Source organism: Bos mutus, chromosome 6 (genome assembly GCF_027580195.1).
Source record: "Bos mutus isolate GX-2022 chromosome 6, NWIPB_WYAK_1.1, whole genome shotgun sequence".
Lineage (NCBI taxonomy): Eukaryota > Metazoa > Chordata > Mammalia > Artiodactyla > Bovidae > Bos > Bos mutus.
The window spans coordinates 95605441-95622357 of NC_091622.1; the positions used below are offsets into that span (position 1 = coordinate 95605441).

Sequence of the window (16917 nt, forward strand, 5' to 3'; positions counted from 1 at the left end):
AAATGACTAGCAGGACATTTTTCTTTTCTTTCCTTCAAAATCTTAAGCAATGAATATTTGAAAATATTTGATATTGCAGATAATATCAAATAATCTTTCATGTGGACAAGGATAAAGAACAGAGCCACACATAATCCAATACTGAAATTTGCAGTGTATAAAGTTCAAGAAGATTCCAGGAAACTCTCCTTTGGTAAAGTATGTGCTGAGCCTTGAATCCCCTGAACTGGGCTCATTCCAGCATTTCTTATGCCGTTCCACATGCAAATCCTCCCTGAAATCAAGACTGAGGATATTTGGTTGTAAAGGCTTAAAAGGATGACCGAATCAGTTCATGATAAATGGAGATAGAAAACTGACCTGAGTGCTGTGGGTACATCCATGCATTATACTAAAAGCTCATTTGTATAAGGCACATGTGTTTAATAAAAAACGTGTCTCATTTGGAGTCAGAAGACCTGAGATTAAATCCCAGGTCTTAGTGGTAGATCTCTGACCCAGTCTTCTAATCCATAACATTTAAATCATAAAATACTCATAATACAAATTTAAACCTTAAGATAACAAAAATTCCTGCTTTAACTTCCATATAAGTTTGTGAAAACAAAACTAGATAAAACAGATGTAAGTGCTTTGTAAGCTGGCAAAGGCTTTACAAATGTGAGGTAATATGTGTTTGTGCACATATATGTATAAGTGTGTGTGTGTGGGCATGACTGTTTGGGATCCTGAATTCATTAATATACAGCTCTTTATCACTTCAGGAATGACAATCCAATTTTAACTTGTAAAACTCCTGCTGTGTCTTGTCTCTGTTCATCAGCACCTCTAGAAAGCAGTTGACAAGGGGATTAAAATTTAAATCCAGCAATGCTTCCTTCTTTTAGCATTTCTGGTTAATGATTTATTGGGAAGATGGAAGAATATGGTTAAATTTAATTGATCAATGGATTTAATGGGAATACATCTGCTATTTTCTCAACTGAAAAAAATATATGAGGAAATAATAACAGCCCACAACTTCAATTCTCTTTATTTTGATGATGAAGTCCCAAAACTTTCACTTAATATAGTGAAGTTATAGTTAAGTATTAATTATACTTAATATAAAAGTATATAGTTTTATATATATATATATATATACATTAGTATATTAGTATATATATATTGAGAAGGCAATGGCACCCCACTCCAGTACTCTTGCCTGGAAAATCCCATGGACAGAAGAGCCTGGTAGGCTGCAGTCCATGGGGTCGCTAAGAGTCGGACACGACTGAGCGACTTCACTTTCACTTTTCACTTTCATGCATTGGAGAAGGAAATGGCAACCCATTCCAGTGTTCTTGCCTGGAGAATCCCAGGGACGGGGGAGCCTGGTGGGCTGCAGTCTATGGGGTCGCACAGAGTCGGACACGACTGAAGTGACTTAGCAGCAGCAGCAGCAGCATTAATATATATACACTATATAGAAGTATATATTAAGTAAAATTATACTTAATTTAAAAGTATATAAAGTATTAATTACACTTTATATAGTATGTATAACAACAGACCTTGCCCCTCTAGGTGCATGCATGAGTGCTAAGTCATTTCAGTTGTGTCCTACTCTTTGCAACTCTACAAATTGTAACCCCCCAGGCTCTGTTGTCCATGGGATTCTCCAGGCAAGAATACTGGAGTGGGTTTCCATGCCCTCTTCCAGGGGATCCTTCCAATCCAGGGATCGAACCCGTGTCTCTTTGTCTCCTGGATTGGCAGGAGGGTTCTTTACCACAAGTGCCACCTGGGGAGCCCTTCTAGGTAAACTATAGCAGTTTTGTACTCCTTTGCTGTACCTTCCTGAATATTTTCACCATGTTATACCCTAGAAAGCATGCTATACAGGACATAATGTGAAGAGGAAAAGGCATCATGCTTAATCAAAAACACTTCCAAAATGTTAAATTCTTATATACATATATATATATGTATGTATTATCATGAGTAAGTTATTTTTGCAGTTCTCTGAAGAAGAGGCTGAACACAACTTGAAGGTACTTACTTGCCCGTGAGGAGCTCATATACTAGAATTCCCAGGGACCAAAAATCCACACTGAAGTCATGTCCTTTGTTGAGAATGACTTCAGGAGCTACATACTCTGGAGTTCCACAGAACGTCCATGTTTTCTGTCCAGATCCTATTTTCTTAGCAAATCCAAAGTCAACCTAGAAAAGAAGATCAAAGAAATCTTCAGAGATCATAAAACTCACACTCTTCTTTAAATCTCCGTTTAACTTCTTAAGGGTTTCCCTGATAGCTCAGCTGGTAAAGAATCCACCTGCAATGCAGGAGACCCTGGTTCAATTCCTGGGTTGGGAAAATCCACTGGAGATGGGATTGGCTACCCATTCCAGTATTCTTTGGGCTTCCCTTGTGGCTCAGCTGGTAAAGAATCCGCCTGCAATGTGGGAGATCTGGGTTCGATCTCTGGGTTGGAAAGATGCCCTGGTGAAGGGAAAGGCTACCCACTCCAGTATTCTGGCCTGGAGAATTCCATGGACTGTGTAGTCCAGGGGGTCGCAAACAGTTGGACACGACTGAGCAACTTTCACTTTAACTTCTTCAGTCTTCTTTCTTTGCCTCCACCCTCCCCTTCACACCACACACACATACTCACAAACACTGACCCTCTCATTCAGGGCCAAGGGTAAACCTCATTACACTGGAGAAAGTTCCATGCACACATCTCTACACCCAGGACTCCTAGAGGGCTAGAGGGTTGGTTTAGGAAGGGGCTGTGTGCTGTGCTCAGTCACTCAGTTGTGTCCAACTCTTTGAGACCTCATGGATTGTATGTAGCCCACCAAGCTCCTCTGTCCATGGGATTTCTCAGGCAAGAATATTGAAGTGGGTTGCCATTTCCTTCTCCAGGGGATTTTCCCAACCCATAGATCGAACGTGCGTCTCCTGTGGAGCCTATGTTGGCAGGTGGATTCTTTACTGCTAGTGCCACCTGGGAAGCCCTTTAGGAAGGGGAGATCCTTCCAACCAAGGTGAAGTTCAGGGCAAGCAGACCAGTGATTTTCAATATCAACAGTGGTATTCATTAGGAAAAGAAGAGAAGGGGGCAGTGACTGACCCTTTTGCACTTCATATCATAAAAGGAAATTGAGGATTTGGAAAAGGAACCATTGTTGAGGAAAAAAGGGCTTAAAATTCTAGACAGTCTTGAAAAACCTTTGTGCACAATGCCTGCACCTTCTCAAGGCTGGGAGTCAGAAGTAAAAGCCAGGATCATCCCATCTCAACTTTGGCTGCACTCTGACACCCTCAGTCCCTCTCAGGGTGGTGGGCGATGGGTAGCACTTGGATTAACTTATTTATTCTGAAAAAATACAGTCAGCACTTACAATTGGCCAAGCTCTGTGCTATAGATACAAAGTGGACTAGAAGAACTTCGGAGTACTGGGATTGCTTAAACAGACATGTGAGAATAATAAAATGCCACGTGAGACATGATACAGAAGATGATGTAAAGTATAAACTCAAAGAGCCCAAAGACATGGATTTCTGGCACATCAGGGAGAAGATAGCTGGGGAAGATGCCATTAGGAGCTGACAGCTGAGCTCAGTGCTGACTGAGCGTTGGGAACTCTCCCAGGGTGATGTATGGGCACTGCCCTCATCTGTCGCTTCAGAATAGGTCCCTCCACTTCTCTGAGACTCTATTCAATGAATTCTGCACACAGAATAGAGACTGGAAATAAGACTGGAGCACAGAAGACCCACTCTTTGAATCGAGGCTGTGTATATGACTGAAGTCCTGCCCTGCAAAACAAACAGCTGGTTTCCTTCCAAGGGGTGACTTCGCGTGTACCTTTCATCTCCAAATACATACAGACATTATTTTAGTAAAACCACCCTCCACCACCCTCAAGTAAACACACACAAATTATACCTGGGCTTCAACATGCATATTTTAATAGCTTCATTACACATGGACTATCTCAATAATATGGCAGTAATCTTGACTAAAAAAATTAAATAAATCAGGTTAACATCAAAATAGGCCCTCATCTAAAAAAAACATGAATCAGCCAATTATAAAATCCAGCCCTCATTTCTTTATTCAAGTATTAATATTTAAAATATTTGTCTTACTTTTAAAAATCTCTTAAATTGATCTTTTTACTAATGCTTTTTGTTATGTATTAGAAATTTTTCCTAATATTTCCTTATTAGAAAGAGGGATTTTAAACAACCTAATTTGAAGCAGGTTTTAACTGTTTTCTTTCATCTACCAAAAGGACTCACAATGATAATACCTAAGAGATGGCTGGTAATATTATGAAATTAAAATTTGCAATTTACTGAGACTAGCATATCTACTTACTCCTGAGAGGAAGAACCAATATGAAATTCCTGGCTGATTTTTTAAAGACAAATTTAGGACACAAGAAAACAATGCTTATACCTGCATTTTCACGAATGCATATGCAAATATTATATTTTGTTGTTTTATAACAGCCTTTCAACTCATTTTTTAAATTGCAAGTAAGTTTTCCTTTTAATGATGACTGAAAGTTCATTAGATACTGAGGATACATTTTTAAAAGTGATACATTTTAATTTGAGCATCTGGTTTTGCTTTTGTACTTACATACTAACTGAAAGAGATGGCAGTAATTACATTAAAATTTAAGATTTATGAAAATTTCCCACTTTCTTTATCTCCTTTGATCTTATCAGCTTTAGTCTAAACCATCTGGTTGGAGAAAATCAACACTCAGACCTCTCTAAAGTGAGGTGCCAAATAGAAGTTCCCAGATCTTCTGATGTGAAGCTCTGTGTATTTCCTATAAAAATCCACACTACCTCTGTCTTGAACCAGCATGGATAGCACTACAAAGCCTCAAACTTTATTTAACCCTTTCTCTTCTAGGCAACAGAACTGTAAGTTTTTTCCTTTATTCAATGAATGTTTATTGAAAACCACTATGTACCAAACACTAGGGTATAGACAAAGCCCCCAGTCTTCTTAGAGTTTACATTTAAGAGAAAGAAAGAAAACATAAATAAAAATATATTACCATATAACCAATAAGGACCTACTTATTGTTCCCTACAAGGTCCCTGTAAGTTCCCTACTGTGTAGCACAGGAACTCTACTCAGTATTTTATAATAACTTACAAGCTAAAAAGCTGAAACTCCAGTACTTTGGCCACCTCATGCGAAGAGTTGATTCACTGGAAAAGACTCTGATGCTGGGAGGGATTGGGGGCAGGAGGAGAAGGGGATGACAGAGGATGAGATGGCTGGATGGCATCACCGACTTGATGGACATGAGTTTGAGTGAACTCCGGGAGTTGGTGATGGACAGGGAGGCCTGGCGTGATGCAATTCACCAGGTCACAAAGAGTTGGACATGACTGAGCAACTGAACTGAACTGAACTGAACAAGGGAAAAGAATGTGAAAAAATCAAAATGACTTTGCTGTACACCTGAAACTAACACAACATTGTAAATCAACTATACTTCAATTAAAATTTTGACAATATATAATAGCATACATAATATTATCAGATTTTAACATATGCTATGGAGAAACATATAAACATGTACTGAGATCAATATGAATTACACTCTAAACAGGGTGATCAGAAAAGCCTCTCTGGAGAGGTAGCATTTATGCAGATTTGAGCAGAAATCTGCATGAAATAAAATAAGAGCTCTGTAAAAAATCTGAGCAAGAGTGATCCTGACAGATAAAGAGCTAGCACCAAGGCCCTAGCCTTCGGGAACATGCGTGGTGAAGATCAAGGACTGCCAAGAAGGCCACTGTGGCTGGGCCATAGTGTGTGAAGAGAAGAGGCAGGAAGTGAGGGCAAAATTGTGGAGTGGCCCAGTAAACCACAGAAAGAACTTCAGACTTTTTTTCTAGGAGACCATTGGAGGATTAAGAGTAGAGGTGTGTATGACATGACTAATGTTTCAAAAGGATCATTCTAGAAGAAAAGAAAATAGAGACCTCCTCTTTTTAAAAAAGCTTTTTTTTTTTTTCTTAGCAGAACTGAGCTTTTAAGAAGAATCTCTGGAGAAGCTACACTCAGGTTTTCCCTTGTCACTATTAAATTCTCATTATGAAAGTCAACTGAACATTATGCTGAAATCTTAAAAACATTGCCTCTGAAGATTTTAATAAACCAGAAGGTTCTAGCATGTTTCTATACTTATAGCAATGATTGGATCTTTCAGAAAGAAAAAAAGAAAAAAAATTTAGCACTGTGGCTTGATGGAGCTGGTATCCAGTAAATGCTAGCTTTTTCCCAGAAGTTTCTCTCTGGGACAGAAAATTTGTCAGATATTGGTTCTCTTGGTCATATAAAAAAGGGATACAAAATGACCACTCTAATTAAGCCAGATGATTCATGGGACACAACATTCCAAAAAAAATATTTATGTGGCATTTTCAGGGCACTTTCTTTGCCCAAGTCTAGACAAGGGTAAAATGGAATCTGTTTATTCTGTCCAACAATAACCAAAGAGGATTTCGTGTTCTTGTGATACTAAGGTCCATCCACTGAAATGGACAAGAGTGGACGGCTTCCACTGAGGCAACAGTGGGTGACTGTTGGGTGAGGCAAAAGTATGGGATGCATGAGTCTTTCACAGCAACATCCCATTCTTCCTGGAGCTCTGGTGACTCCCCCGAAAGACTTGGAGTGCTTAGTCAAAAGTAGAAAGGATAATGGGGTGCTTTGCATACATAAGAGCAAACAAAAAAATCAAACTGCAGACTTCCTCAGTGGTCCAGTGATGAAGAATCCACCGTGCAACACAGGGGACGCAGGTTCAATCCCTAGTCGAGGAACTAAGAGCCCGCATGCCTCGAAACAACTAAGCCCCAGTGCTCTGAGCCTGCATGCCACAACTAGAGGGTCCTGGGGCGCAATGAATGATCCTGCACTACGCAACGAAGATCCCCTGTGTCACAACTAACACCTGACTCAACCGAATGAAAATAAAACCACTGGAGGTTCATCTCACATGACGCTGCCTCTTAGAAACCCTTGAATTTACAGAACTAATTCCTTTCTCTTACACAGTTCTTTAACAGATTCTGTTCCACAATGACCTCGCCTTTGGCACCATCTTCTAGTTGCCTGGGAATAAATCTAGCTCCTTGGGGAGAGGCATCACATCCTAATAATTTTTTATCCCCTACAGCATTTGTAGCACAACAGATGTTCCACATATGCTTGGTGAAAGAATCTGAATGAAGTGATAACCCTTAACATGTTTCAATATGATGTATTTGTATCAGATCAGATCAGTCGCTCAGTCTTGTCCGACTCTTTGCGACCCCATGAATCACAGCACGCCAGGCCTCCCTGTCCATCACCAACTCCCGGAGTTCACTCAGACTCATGTCCATTGAGTCAGTGATGCCATCCAGCCATCTCATTCTCTGTCATCCCCTTCTCCTCTTGCCCCCAATCCCTCCCAGCATCAGAGTCTTTTCCAATGAGTCAACTCTTCGCATGAGGTGGCCAAAGTACTGGAGTTTCAGCTTTAGCATCATTCCTTCCAAAGAAATCCCAGGGCTGATCTCCTTCAGAATGGACTGGCTGGATCTCCTTGCAGTCCAAGGGACTCTCAAGAGTCTTCTCCAACACCACAGTTCAAAAGCATCAATTCTTCAGTGCTCAGCCTTCTTCATGGTCCAACTCTCACATCCATACATGACCACAGGAAAAACCACAGCCTTGACTAGACGAACCTTTGTTGGCAAAGTAATGTCTCTGCTTTTGAATATGCTATCTAGGTTGATCATAACTTTCCTTCCAAGGAGTAAGTGTCTTTTAATTTCATGGCTGCAGTAACCATCTGCGGTGATTTTGGAGCCCAGAAAAATAAAGTCTGACAGTTTCCACTGTTTCCCCATCTATTTCCCATGAAGTGATGGGACCGGATGCCATGATCTTCATTTTCTGAATGTTGAGCTTTAAGCCAAGTTTTTCACTCTCCACTTTCACTTTCATCAAGAGGCTTTTTAGTTCCTCTTCACTGTCTGCCATAAGGGTGGTGTCATCTGCATATCTGAGGTTATTGATATTTCTCACAGCAATCTGGATTCCAGCTTGTGTTTCTTCCAGTCCAGCATTTCTCATGATGTACTCTGCATATAAGTTAAAGAAGCAGGGTGACAATATACAGCCTTGATGAACTCCTTTTCCTATTTGGAACCAGTCTGTTGTTCCATGTCCAGTTCTAACTGTTGCTTCCTGACCTGCATACAGGTTTCTCAAGAGGCAGGTCAGGTGGTCTGGTATTCCCATCTCTTTCAGAATTATCCACAGTTTTTTGTGATCCACACAGTCAAAGGCTTTGGCATAGTCAATAAAGCAAAAATAGATGTTTTTCTGGAACTCTCTTGCTTTTTCCATGATCCAGAGGATGTTGGCAACTTGATCTCTGGTTCCTCTGCATTTTCTAAAACCAGCTTGAACATCAGGAAGTTCATGGTTCACATCTTGCTGAAGCCTGGCTTGGAGAATTTTAAGCATTATTTTACTAGCGTGTGAGATGAGTGCAATTGTGCAGTAGTTTGAGCATTCTTTGGCCTTGCCTTTCTTTGGGATTGGGATGAAAACTGGCCTTTTCCAGTCCTGTGGCCACTGCTGAGTTTTCCAAATTTGCTGGCATATTGAGTGCAGCACTTTCACAGCATCATCTTTCAGGATTTGAAATAGCTCAACTGGAATTCTATCACCTCCACTAGCTTTGTTTGTAGTGATGCTTTCTAAGGCCCACTTGACTTCACATCCCAGGATGTCTGGCTCTAGGTCAGTGATCATACCATCGTGATTATCTGGGTCGTGAAGATCTTTTTTGTACAGTTCTTCTGTGTATTCTTGCCATCTCTTCTTAATATCTTCTGCTTCTGTTAGGTCTATACCATTTGTGTCCTTTATCGAGCCCATCTTTGCATGAAATGTTCCTTTGGTATCTCAGATTTTCTTGAAGAGATCTCTAGTCTTTCCCATTCTGTTGTTTTCCTCTATTTCTTTGCATTGATGGCTGAAGAAGGCTTTCTTATCTCTTCTTGTTATTCTTTGGAACTCTGCATTCAGACGTTTGTATCTTTCCTTTTCTCCCTTGCTTTTCACTTCTCTTCTTTTCACAGCTATTTGTAAGGCCTCCCCAGACAGCCATTTTGCTTTTTTGCATTTCTTTTCCATGGGGATGGTCTTGATCCCTGTCTCCTGTACAATGTCATGAACCTCATTCCATAGTTCAGCAGGCACTCTATCAGATCTAGGCCCTTAAATCTATTTCTCACTTCCACTGTATAATCATAAGGGATTTGATTTAGGTCATATCTGAATGGTCTAGTGGTTTTTCCTACTTTCTTCAATTTAAGTCTGAATTTGGCAAAAAGGAGTTCATGGTCTGAGCCACAGTCAGCTCCTGGTCTTATTTTTGCTGACTGTATAGAGCTTCTCCATCCTTGGCTGCAAAGAATATAATCAATCTGATTTTGGTGTTGACCATCTGCTGATGTCCATGTATAGAGTCTTCTCTTGTGTTGTTGGAAGAGGGTGTTTGTTATGACCAGTGCATTCTCTTGGCAAAACTCTATTAGTCTTTGCCCTGCTTCATTCCATATTCCAAGGCCAAATTTGCCTGTTACTTCAGGTGTTTCTCGACTTCCTACTTTTGCATTCCAGTCCCCTATAATGAAAAGGACATCTTTTTGGGGTGTTAGTTCTAAAAGGTCTTGTAGGTCTTCATAGAACCGTTCAACTTCAGCTTCTTCAGCGTTACTGGTTGGGGCATAGACTTGGATTACTGTGATATTGAATGGTTTGCCTTGCAAACAAACAGAGATCATTCTGTCGTTTTTGAGACTGCATCCAAGTACTGCATTTCAGACTCTTTTGTTGACCATGATGGCTACTCCATTTCTTCTGAGAGATTCCTGCACGCAGTAGTAGATATAATGGTCATCTGAGTTAAATTCACCCATTCCAGTCCATTTCTGTTTGCTGATTCCTAGAATGTTGACATTCACTCTTGCCATCTCTTGTTTGATCACTTCTAATTTGCCTTGATTCATGGACCTGACATTCCAGGTTCCTATGCAATATTGCTCTTTACAGCATTGGACCTTGCTTCTATCACCAGTCACATCCACAGCTGGGTATTGTTTTTGCTTTGGCTCCATCCCTTCATTCTTTCTGGAGTTATTTCTCCACAGATCTCCAGTAGCATATTGGGCACCTACTGACCTGGGAAGTTTCTCTTTCAGTATTCTATCATTTTGTATTCTATCATCTATAATCTTCACCAAAAATGAATTAGCGACTATATGCCGATGTTAAAGATGACAAAATGAAAGTCTAGGGAGGTTATGGAAGCTTGAGATGAGACTGTAATCAGGGTCCAAAGTAACCTTCCCATTATATATAAATTCATGAGTAAGTAGATTTTTAAGGGAAAAGGAACAACATATGTTAGGCACATTGGTGGGATAAGCTTCACTGTCACTTAATAAGTACAGTCTGGCAAAAAGTACACAGTTAGAATCAATGATTACTTTTAGTTTTCAAGTTAGGAAATACTTGACACATACAAAACAATGTGACATATATGCAAATTTTAATGCATGAAAATAAAAACACCCCTGTGTCCACCTCCAGTTTAGTAATTAGAACAGAACTGATACACCAGCATGCTTTGTTCCTGCCACACTGTTCTCCTGTCACACTGTCCTCCTACCCCTTGCCAAGAGGTCACCATTACCCTGACTTTTGTGTTTATCATTTGCTTGCCTTCACTTCTAATTTTCCCACATATTTAATTATCCTTACATGATCCAGTCTATACTTCTAGAAGCTGCTTCAGTCATGTCCAACTCTTTGCAACCCTATGGACTGCAGCCTGCTAGGCTCCTCTGTTCATGGGATTCTCCAGGCTAGAATACTGGAGAATGCTATATAGTTACAATTTTTAACATTTTTAGATAAATCTTACCAATTCTTGAACAAACTGCCTTTTTTTCACTTAAAACTGTATTTTTGAATTTAGCCCATATTGGAGTACGTTTATACTGCTGTATCACACACCATTGAAAGAATATGCAATAAATGTTCTAAACTTTTTTGAAAAATGATTTCCCATCACGATGCCATAGATGGAAATTTGTGTTATATCTATTAGTGTGTTATCACAAAGAAAAGTTTCTATTAGCATCATTTCCCATCTTGCTTACTGGATATGTGTAAGGTAGAACTTCTGGGTCAATGCTATGGTATGTTCAACTTCACTACACATTTTCAAATTAATTTCCTTAGGGACTATGTAAGCAACTCCTTCACCAGCAGCAGTGATTAAGAGTTGCTATTGCCCTATATCCTCACCATCCTTTAGTGACATCAACTTTTATTTTTTGCCACCTATAAGATTTTCTGCTGGTAAAGAATATGCTGGCAATGCAGGAGACCTGGGTTCAACCCCTGGGTTGGGAAGATCCCTGGAAGAGGTCATGGCAACCCACCCCAGTATTCTTGCCTGTTTTTCTGAACTCTCTTGCTTTTTTCCATGATCCAGCAGATGTTGGCAATTTGATCTCTGGTTCCTCTGCCTTTTCTAAAACCAGCTTGAACATCAGGAAGTTCATGGTTCACATATTGCTGAAGCCTGGCTTTGAGAATTTTGAGCATTACTTTACTAGCATGTGAGATGAGTGCAATTGTGTGGTAGTTTGAGCATTCTTTGGCATTGCTTTCTTTGGGATTGAATGAAAACTGACCTTTTCCAGTCCTGTGGCCACTGCTGAGTTTTCCAAATTTGCTGGCATATTGAGTGCAGCACTTTCACAGCATCATCTTTCAGGATTTGAAATAGCTCAACTGGAATTCCATCACCTCCACTAGCTTTGTTCATAGTGATGCTTTCTAAGGCCCACTTGACTTCACATTCCAGGATGTCTGGCTCTAGGTCAGTGATCACACCATCGTGATTATCTGGGTCATGAAGATCTTTTTTGTACAGTTCTTCTGTGTATTCTGCCATCTCTTCTTAATATCTTCTGCTTCTGTTAGGTCCATACCATTTCTGTCCTTTATCGAGCCCATCTTTTTGCATGAAATGTTCCTTTGGTATCTCTGATTTTTTGAAGAGATCTCTAGTCTTTCCCATTCTGTTGTTTTCTCTATTTCTTTGCATTGATCGCTGAAGAAGGCTTTTTATCTCTTCTTGCTATTCTTTGAACTCTGCATTCAGATGTTTATATCTTTCCTTTTCTCCTTTGTTTTTTTCTCTTTTTTCACAGCTATTTGTAAGGCCTCCCAGACAGCCATTTTGCTTTTTTGCATTTCTTTCTCCTGTACAATGTCACAAACCTCCGTCCATAGTTCATCAGGCAGAGTCTTCTTGTGTTGTTGGAAGAGGGTGTTTGTATAATTCAGGGATTTTCTGGTCAAAACTCTTAATGGCCTTTGCCCTACTTCATTCACTTGTTCAAAGGCAAAAGGTGTTCATGCCTGTTACTCCAGCTCCCAGTCTTGCTTTTTTCTACTTTTTGAATTCCAGTCCTTTGGCCCCAAAAGGACAATCTGATTTGGGTGTTAGTTCTAAAAGGTGTTGTAGAGTCTTCTAGAACTGTTAAACTTCAGTTTCTATGACTGGTGCTTGGTCTTGGCAAGACTTGATTACTTTTGTGATTCACCCATTCCAGTCCATTTTAGTTTGTGATTCCAGAATGTTCTTCACTTGCCAGTACTTTTTGCATTCCAGTCCCCTATAATGAAAAAGACATCTTTTGGTTCCTAGTTCTAAAAGGTTTTAGGTCAGCATTGAACTTGCTTCTACTCAGCTTCTTCAGTACATTATTACAGTCTGGCAAAAAGTACACAGTTAGAATCAATGATTACTTTTAGTTTTCAAGTTAGGAAATACTTGACACATACAAAACAATGTGACATATATGCAAATTTTAATGCATGAAAATAAAACACCCTGTGTCCACCTCCAGTTTAGTAATTAGAACAGAACTGATACACCAGCATGCTTTGTTCCTGCCACACTGTTCTCCTGTCACACTGTCCTCCTACCCCTTGCCAAGAGGTCACCATTACCTGACTTTTGTGTTTATCATTTGCTTGCCTTCACTTCTAATTTTCCCACATATTTAATTATCCTTACATGATCCAGTCTATACTTCTAGAAGCTGCTTCAGTCATGTCCAACTCTTTTGCAACCCTATGGACTGCAGCCTGCTAGGCTCCTCTGTTCATGGGATTCTCCAGGCTAGAATACTGGAGAATGCTATATAGTTACAATTTTTAAAATTTTTAGATAAATCTTACCAATTCTTGAACAAACTGCCTTTTTTTTCACTTAAAACTGTATTTTTGAATTTAGCCCATATTGAGTACGTTTATACTGCTGTATCACACACCATTGAAAGAATATGCGATAAATGTTCTAAACTTTTTGAAAAATGATTTCCCATCACGATGCCATAGATGGAAATTTGTGTTATATCTATTAGTGTGTTATCACAAAGAAAAGTTTCTATTAGCATCATTTCCCATCTTGCTTACTGGATATGTGTAAGGTAGAACTTCTGGGTCAATGCTATGGTATGTTCAACTTCACTACACATTTTCAAATTAATTTCCTTAGGGACTATGTAAGCAACTCCTTCACCAGCAGCAGTGATTAAGAGTTGCTATTGCCCTATATCCTCACCATCCTTTAGTGACATCAACTTTTATTTTTTGCCACCTATAAGATTTTCTGCTGGTAAAGAATATGCTGGCAATGCAGGAGACCTGGGTTCAACCCCTGGGTTGGGAAGATCCCTGGAAGAGGTCATGGCAACCCACCCCAGTATTCTTGCCGGAGAATCCCCAAGGACAGAGGAGACTGGCAGGCTGTGGTCCAAAAGGGTTGCAAAGAGTCGGACATGAGCGAATAAGCCATTAAGTATTATATCAGTCAGTTCAGTCACTCAGTCGTGTCTGATTCTTTGTCATCCCATGAACCACACAGCACGCCAGGCCTCCCTGCCCATCACTAATTCCTGGAGTCCACCCAAACCCATGCCCATTGAGTAGGTGATGTCATCCAACCATCTCATCCTCTGTCGTCCCCTTCTCCTCCTGCCTTCAATCTTTCCCAACATCAGGGTCTTTTCAAATGAGTCAGCTCTTTGCATCAGGTGACCAAAGTATTGGAGTGTTAACTTCAACATCAGTGCTTCCAATGAACACCCAGGACTGATCTCCTTTAGGATGGACTGGTTGGATGTCCTTGCAGTCCAAGGGACTCTCAAGAGTCTTCAAAACCACAGTTCAAAAGCATCAATTCTTTGGCGCTCAGCTTTCTTCACAGTCCAACTCTCACATCCATACATTACCACTGGAAAAACCATAGCCTTGACTAGACGGACCTTTGTTGGCAAAGCAATGTCTCTGCTTTTGAATGTGCTATCTAGGTTGGTCATAACTTTCCTTCCAAGGAGTAAGCGTCTTTTAATTTCATGGCTGCAATCACCATCTGCAGTGATTTTGGGGCCCAAAAAAATGAAGTCAGCCACTGTTTCCACTGTTTCCCCATCTATTTCCCATGAGGTGATGAGACCAGATGCCATGATCTTAGTTTTCTGAATGTTGAGCTTTAAGCCAACTTTTTCACTCTTCTCTTTCACTTTCATCAAGAGGCTTTTTTAGTTCCTCTTCACTTTCTGCCATAAGGGTGGTGTCATCTGCATATCTGAGATTATTGATATTTCTCACAGCAATCTGGATTCCAGCTTGTGCTTCTTCCAGCCCAGCGTTTCTCATGATGTACTCTGCATAGAATTTAAATAAGCAGGGTGACAATATACAGCCTTGATGTACGCCTTTTCCTATTTGGAACCAGTCTGTTATTCCATGTCCAGTTCTGACTATTGCTTTCTGACCTGTATACAGCTTTCTCAAGAGGCAGGTCAGGTGGTCTGGTATTCCCATCTCTTTCAGAATTATCCACAGTTTTTTGTGATCCACACAGTCAAAGGCTTTTGCATAGTCAATAAAGCAGAAATAGATGTTCTTCTGAAACTCTTTTGCTTTTTCAATGATCCAGTGGATGTTTGCAATTTGATCTCTGGTTCCTCTGCCTTTTCTAAACCCAGCTTGAACATCTGGAAGTTCATGGTTCACATATTGCTGAAGCCTGGCTTGGAGAATTTTGAGCATTACTTAACTAGACTGTGAGATGAGTGCAATTGTGCAGTAGTTTGAGCATTCTTTGGCATTGCCTTTCTTTGGGATTGGGATGAAAACTGACCTTTTCCAGTCCTGTGGCCACTGCTGAGTTTTCCAAATTTGCTGGCATATTGAGTGCAGCACTTTCACAGCATCATCTTTCAGGATTTGAAATAGCTCAACTGGAATTCCATCACCTCCACTAGCTTTGTTCGTAGTGATGCTTTCTAAGGCCCACTTGACTTCACATTCCAGGATGTCTGGCTCTAGGTCAGTGATCACACCATCGTGATTATCTGGGTTGTGAAGATCTTTTTTGTACAGTTTTTCTGTATATTCTTGCCACCTCTTCTTAATATCCTCTGCTTCTGTTAGGTCCATACTATTTCTGTGCTTTATCAAGCCCATCTTTGCATGAAATGTTCCCTTGGTATCTCTAATTTTCTTGCAGTGATCTCTAGTCCTTCCCACTCTATTGTTTTCCTCTATTTCTTTGTACTGATCACTGAGGACGGCTTTCTTATGTCTCCTTGCTATTCTTTGGAACTCTGCATTCAGATGCTTATATCTTTCCATTTCTCCTTTGCTTTTTACTTCTCTTTTCACAGCTATTTGTAAGGCCTCCCCAGACAGCCATTTTGCTTTTTTGCATTTCTTTTTCTTGGGGATGGTCTTGCTCCCTGTCTCCTGTACAATGTCACGAACTTCCGTCCATAGTTCATCAGGCACTCTGTCTATCAGATCTAGTCCCTTAAATCTACTTCTCACTTTCACTGTAAAATCATATGGGATTGCCTTAGGTCATACCTGGAAAAGACTAGAGGTCTCTAGTGAAAGAGGAAAGCAAAAAAGTTGGCTTAAAGCTCAACATTCAGGAAACGAAGATCATGGCATCTGATCCCATCACTTCATGGCAAATAGATGGGGAAACAGTGGAAACAGTGGCTGACTTTATTTTTCCAAAATCACTGCAGACGGTGATTGGAGCCATGAAGTTAAAAGACGCTTACTCCTTGGAAGGAAAGTGGCTGGATGGCATCACCAACTCAATGGACATGAGTTTGAGTGAGCTCCAGGAGTTGGTGATGGACAGGGAGGCCTGGCGTGCTGTGATTCATGGGGTCGCAAAGAGTCGGACACGACTGAGCGACTGAACTGAATAGTCTAGTGGTTTATAGACCGTATTATATTGTGATTTTAATTTGCACTGCTGCCCCGCTAGTAATTTGAGCTAAAGCACTATAATTTGTTCTGATATCAGAGAGAGTTCCCCTTTCCCATGTTCTCATCTGCCCTCAGAAATGTCTTGGCTGTTCTTGGCCCTTGGTCAGTCTGTATAAATTCTAGAATCAGCTTTTGCTAAGCTTCAGGGAAAGCTCTCCTGGAATTCCACTGGAAGTGAATCAAATCTGCAGATCCTTTTGGAAACTACTGATGCCTTTAGAATGTTGACTCCTCCTATTTTTAAACTTAGTACATCTTTCTGAGTGAGTAAGGGTAATGCTAGCCACAGCAACAAACATCAGGAAAGTATAAACCCTTAAATTCTACATTAATTTCCTTCTTCCTCACATAATGGGTTTTCCTGAGCAGTAGGGAAATCTCCAAGTAGTAGCTCAGGGACACAGACTCCTTCCATCTGAGGGCTCTACCAACCTCCAGTCGGCTGTGTTCA

General features: G+C 40.4%; 1 protein-coding gene across 1 annotated transcript in view; it reads right to left on the reverse strand.

Annotated features, from left to right (window-relative positions):
* PRKG2 (protein kinase cGMP-dependent 2) overlaps positions 1-16917 on the reverse strand; it is a 127788-nt gene that overhangs the window by 20910 nt on the left and 89961 nt on the right. The window contains exon 15 of the mRNA XM_070372983.1: positions 2042-2205. Within this exon, the coding sequence (XP_070229084.1) occupies positions 2042-2205 (164 nt within the window). The remainder of the gene's footprint in view (positions 1-2041; positions 2206-16917) is intronic.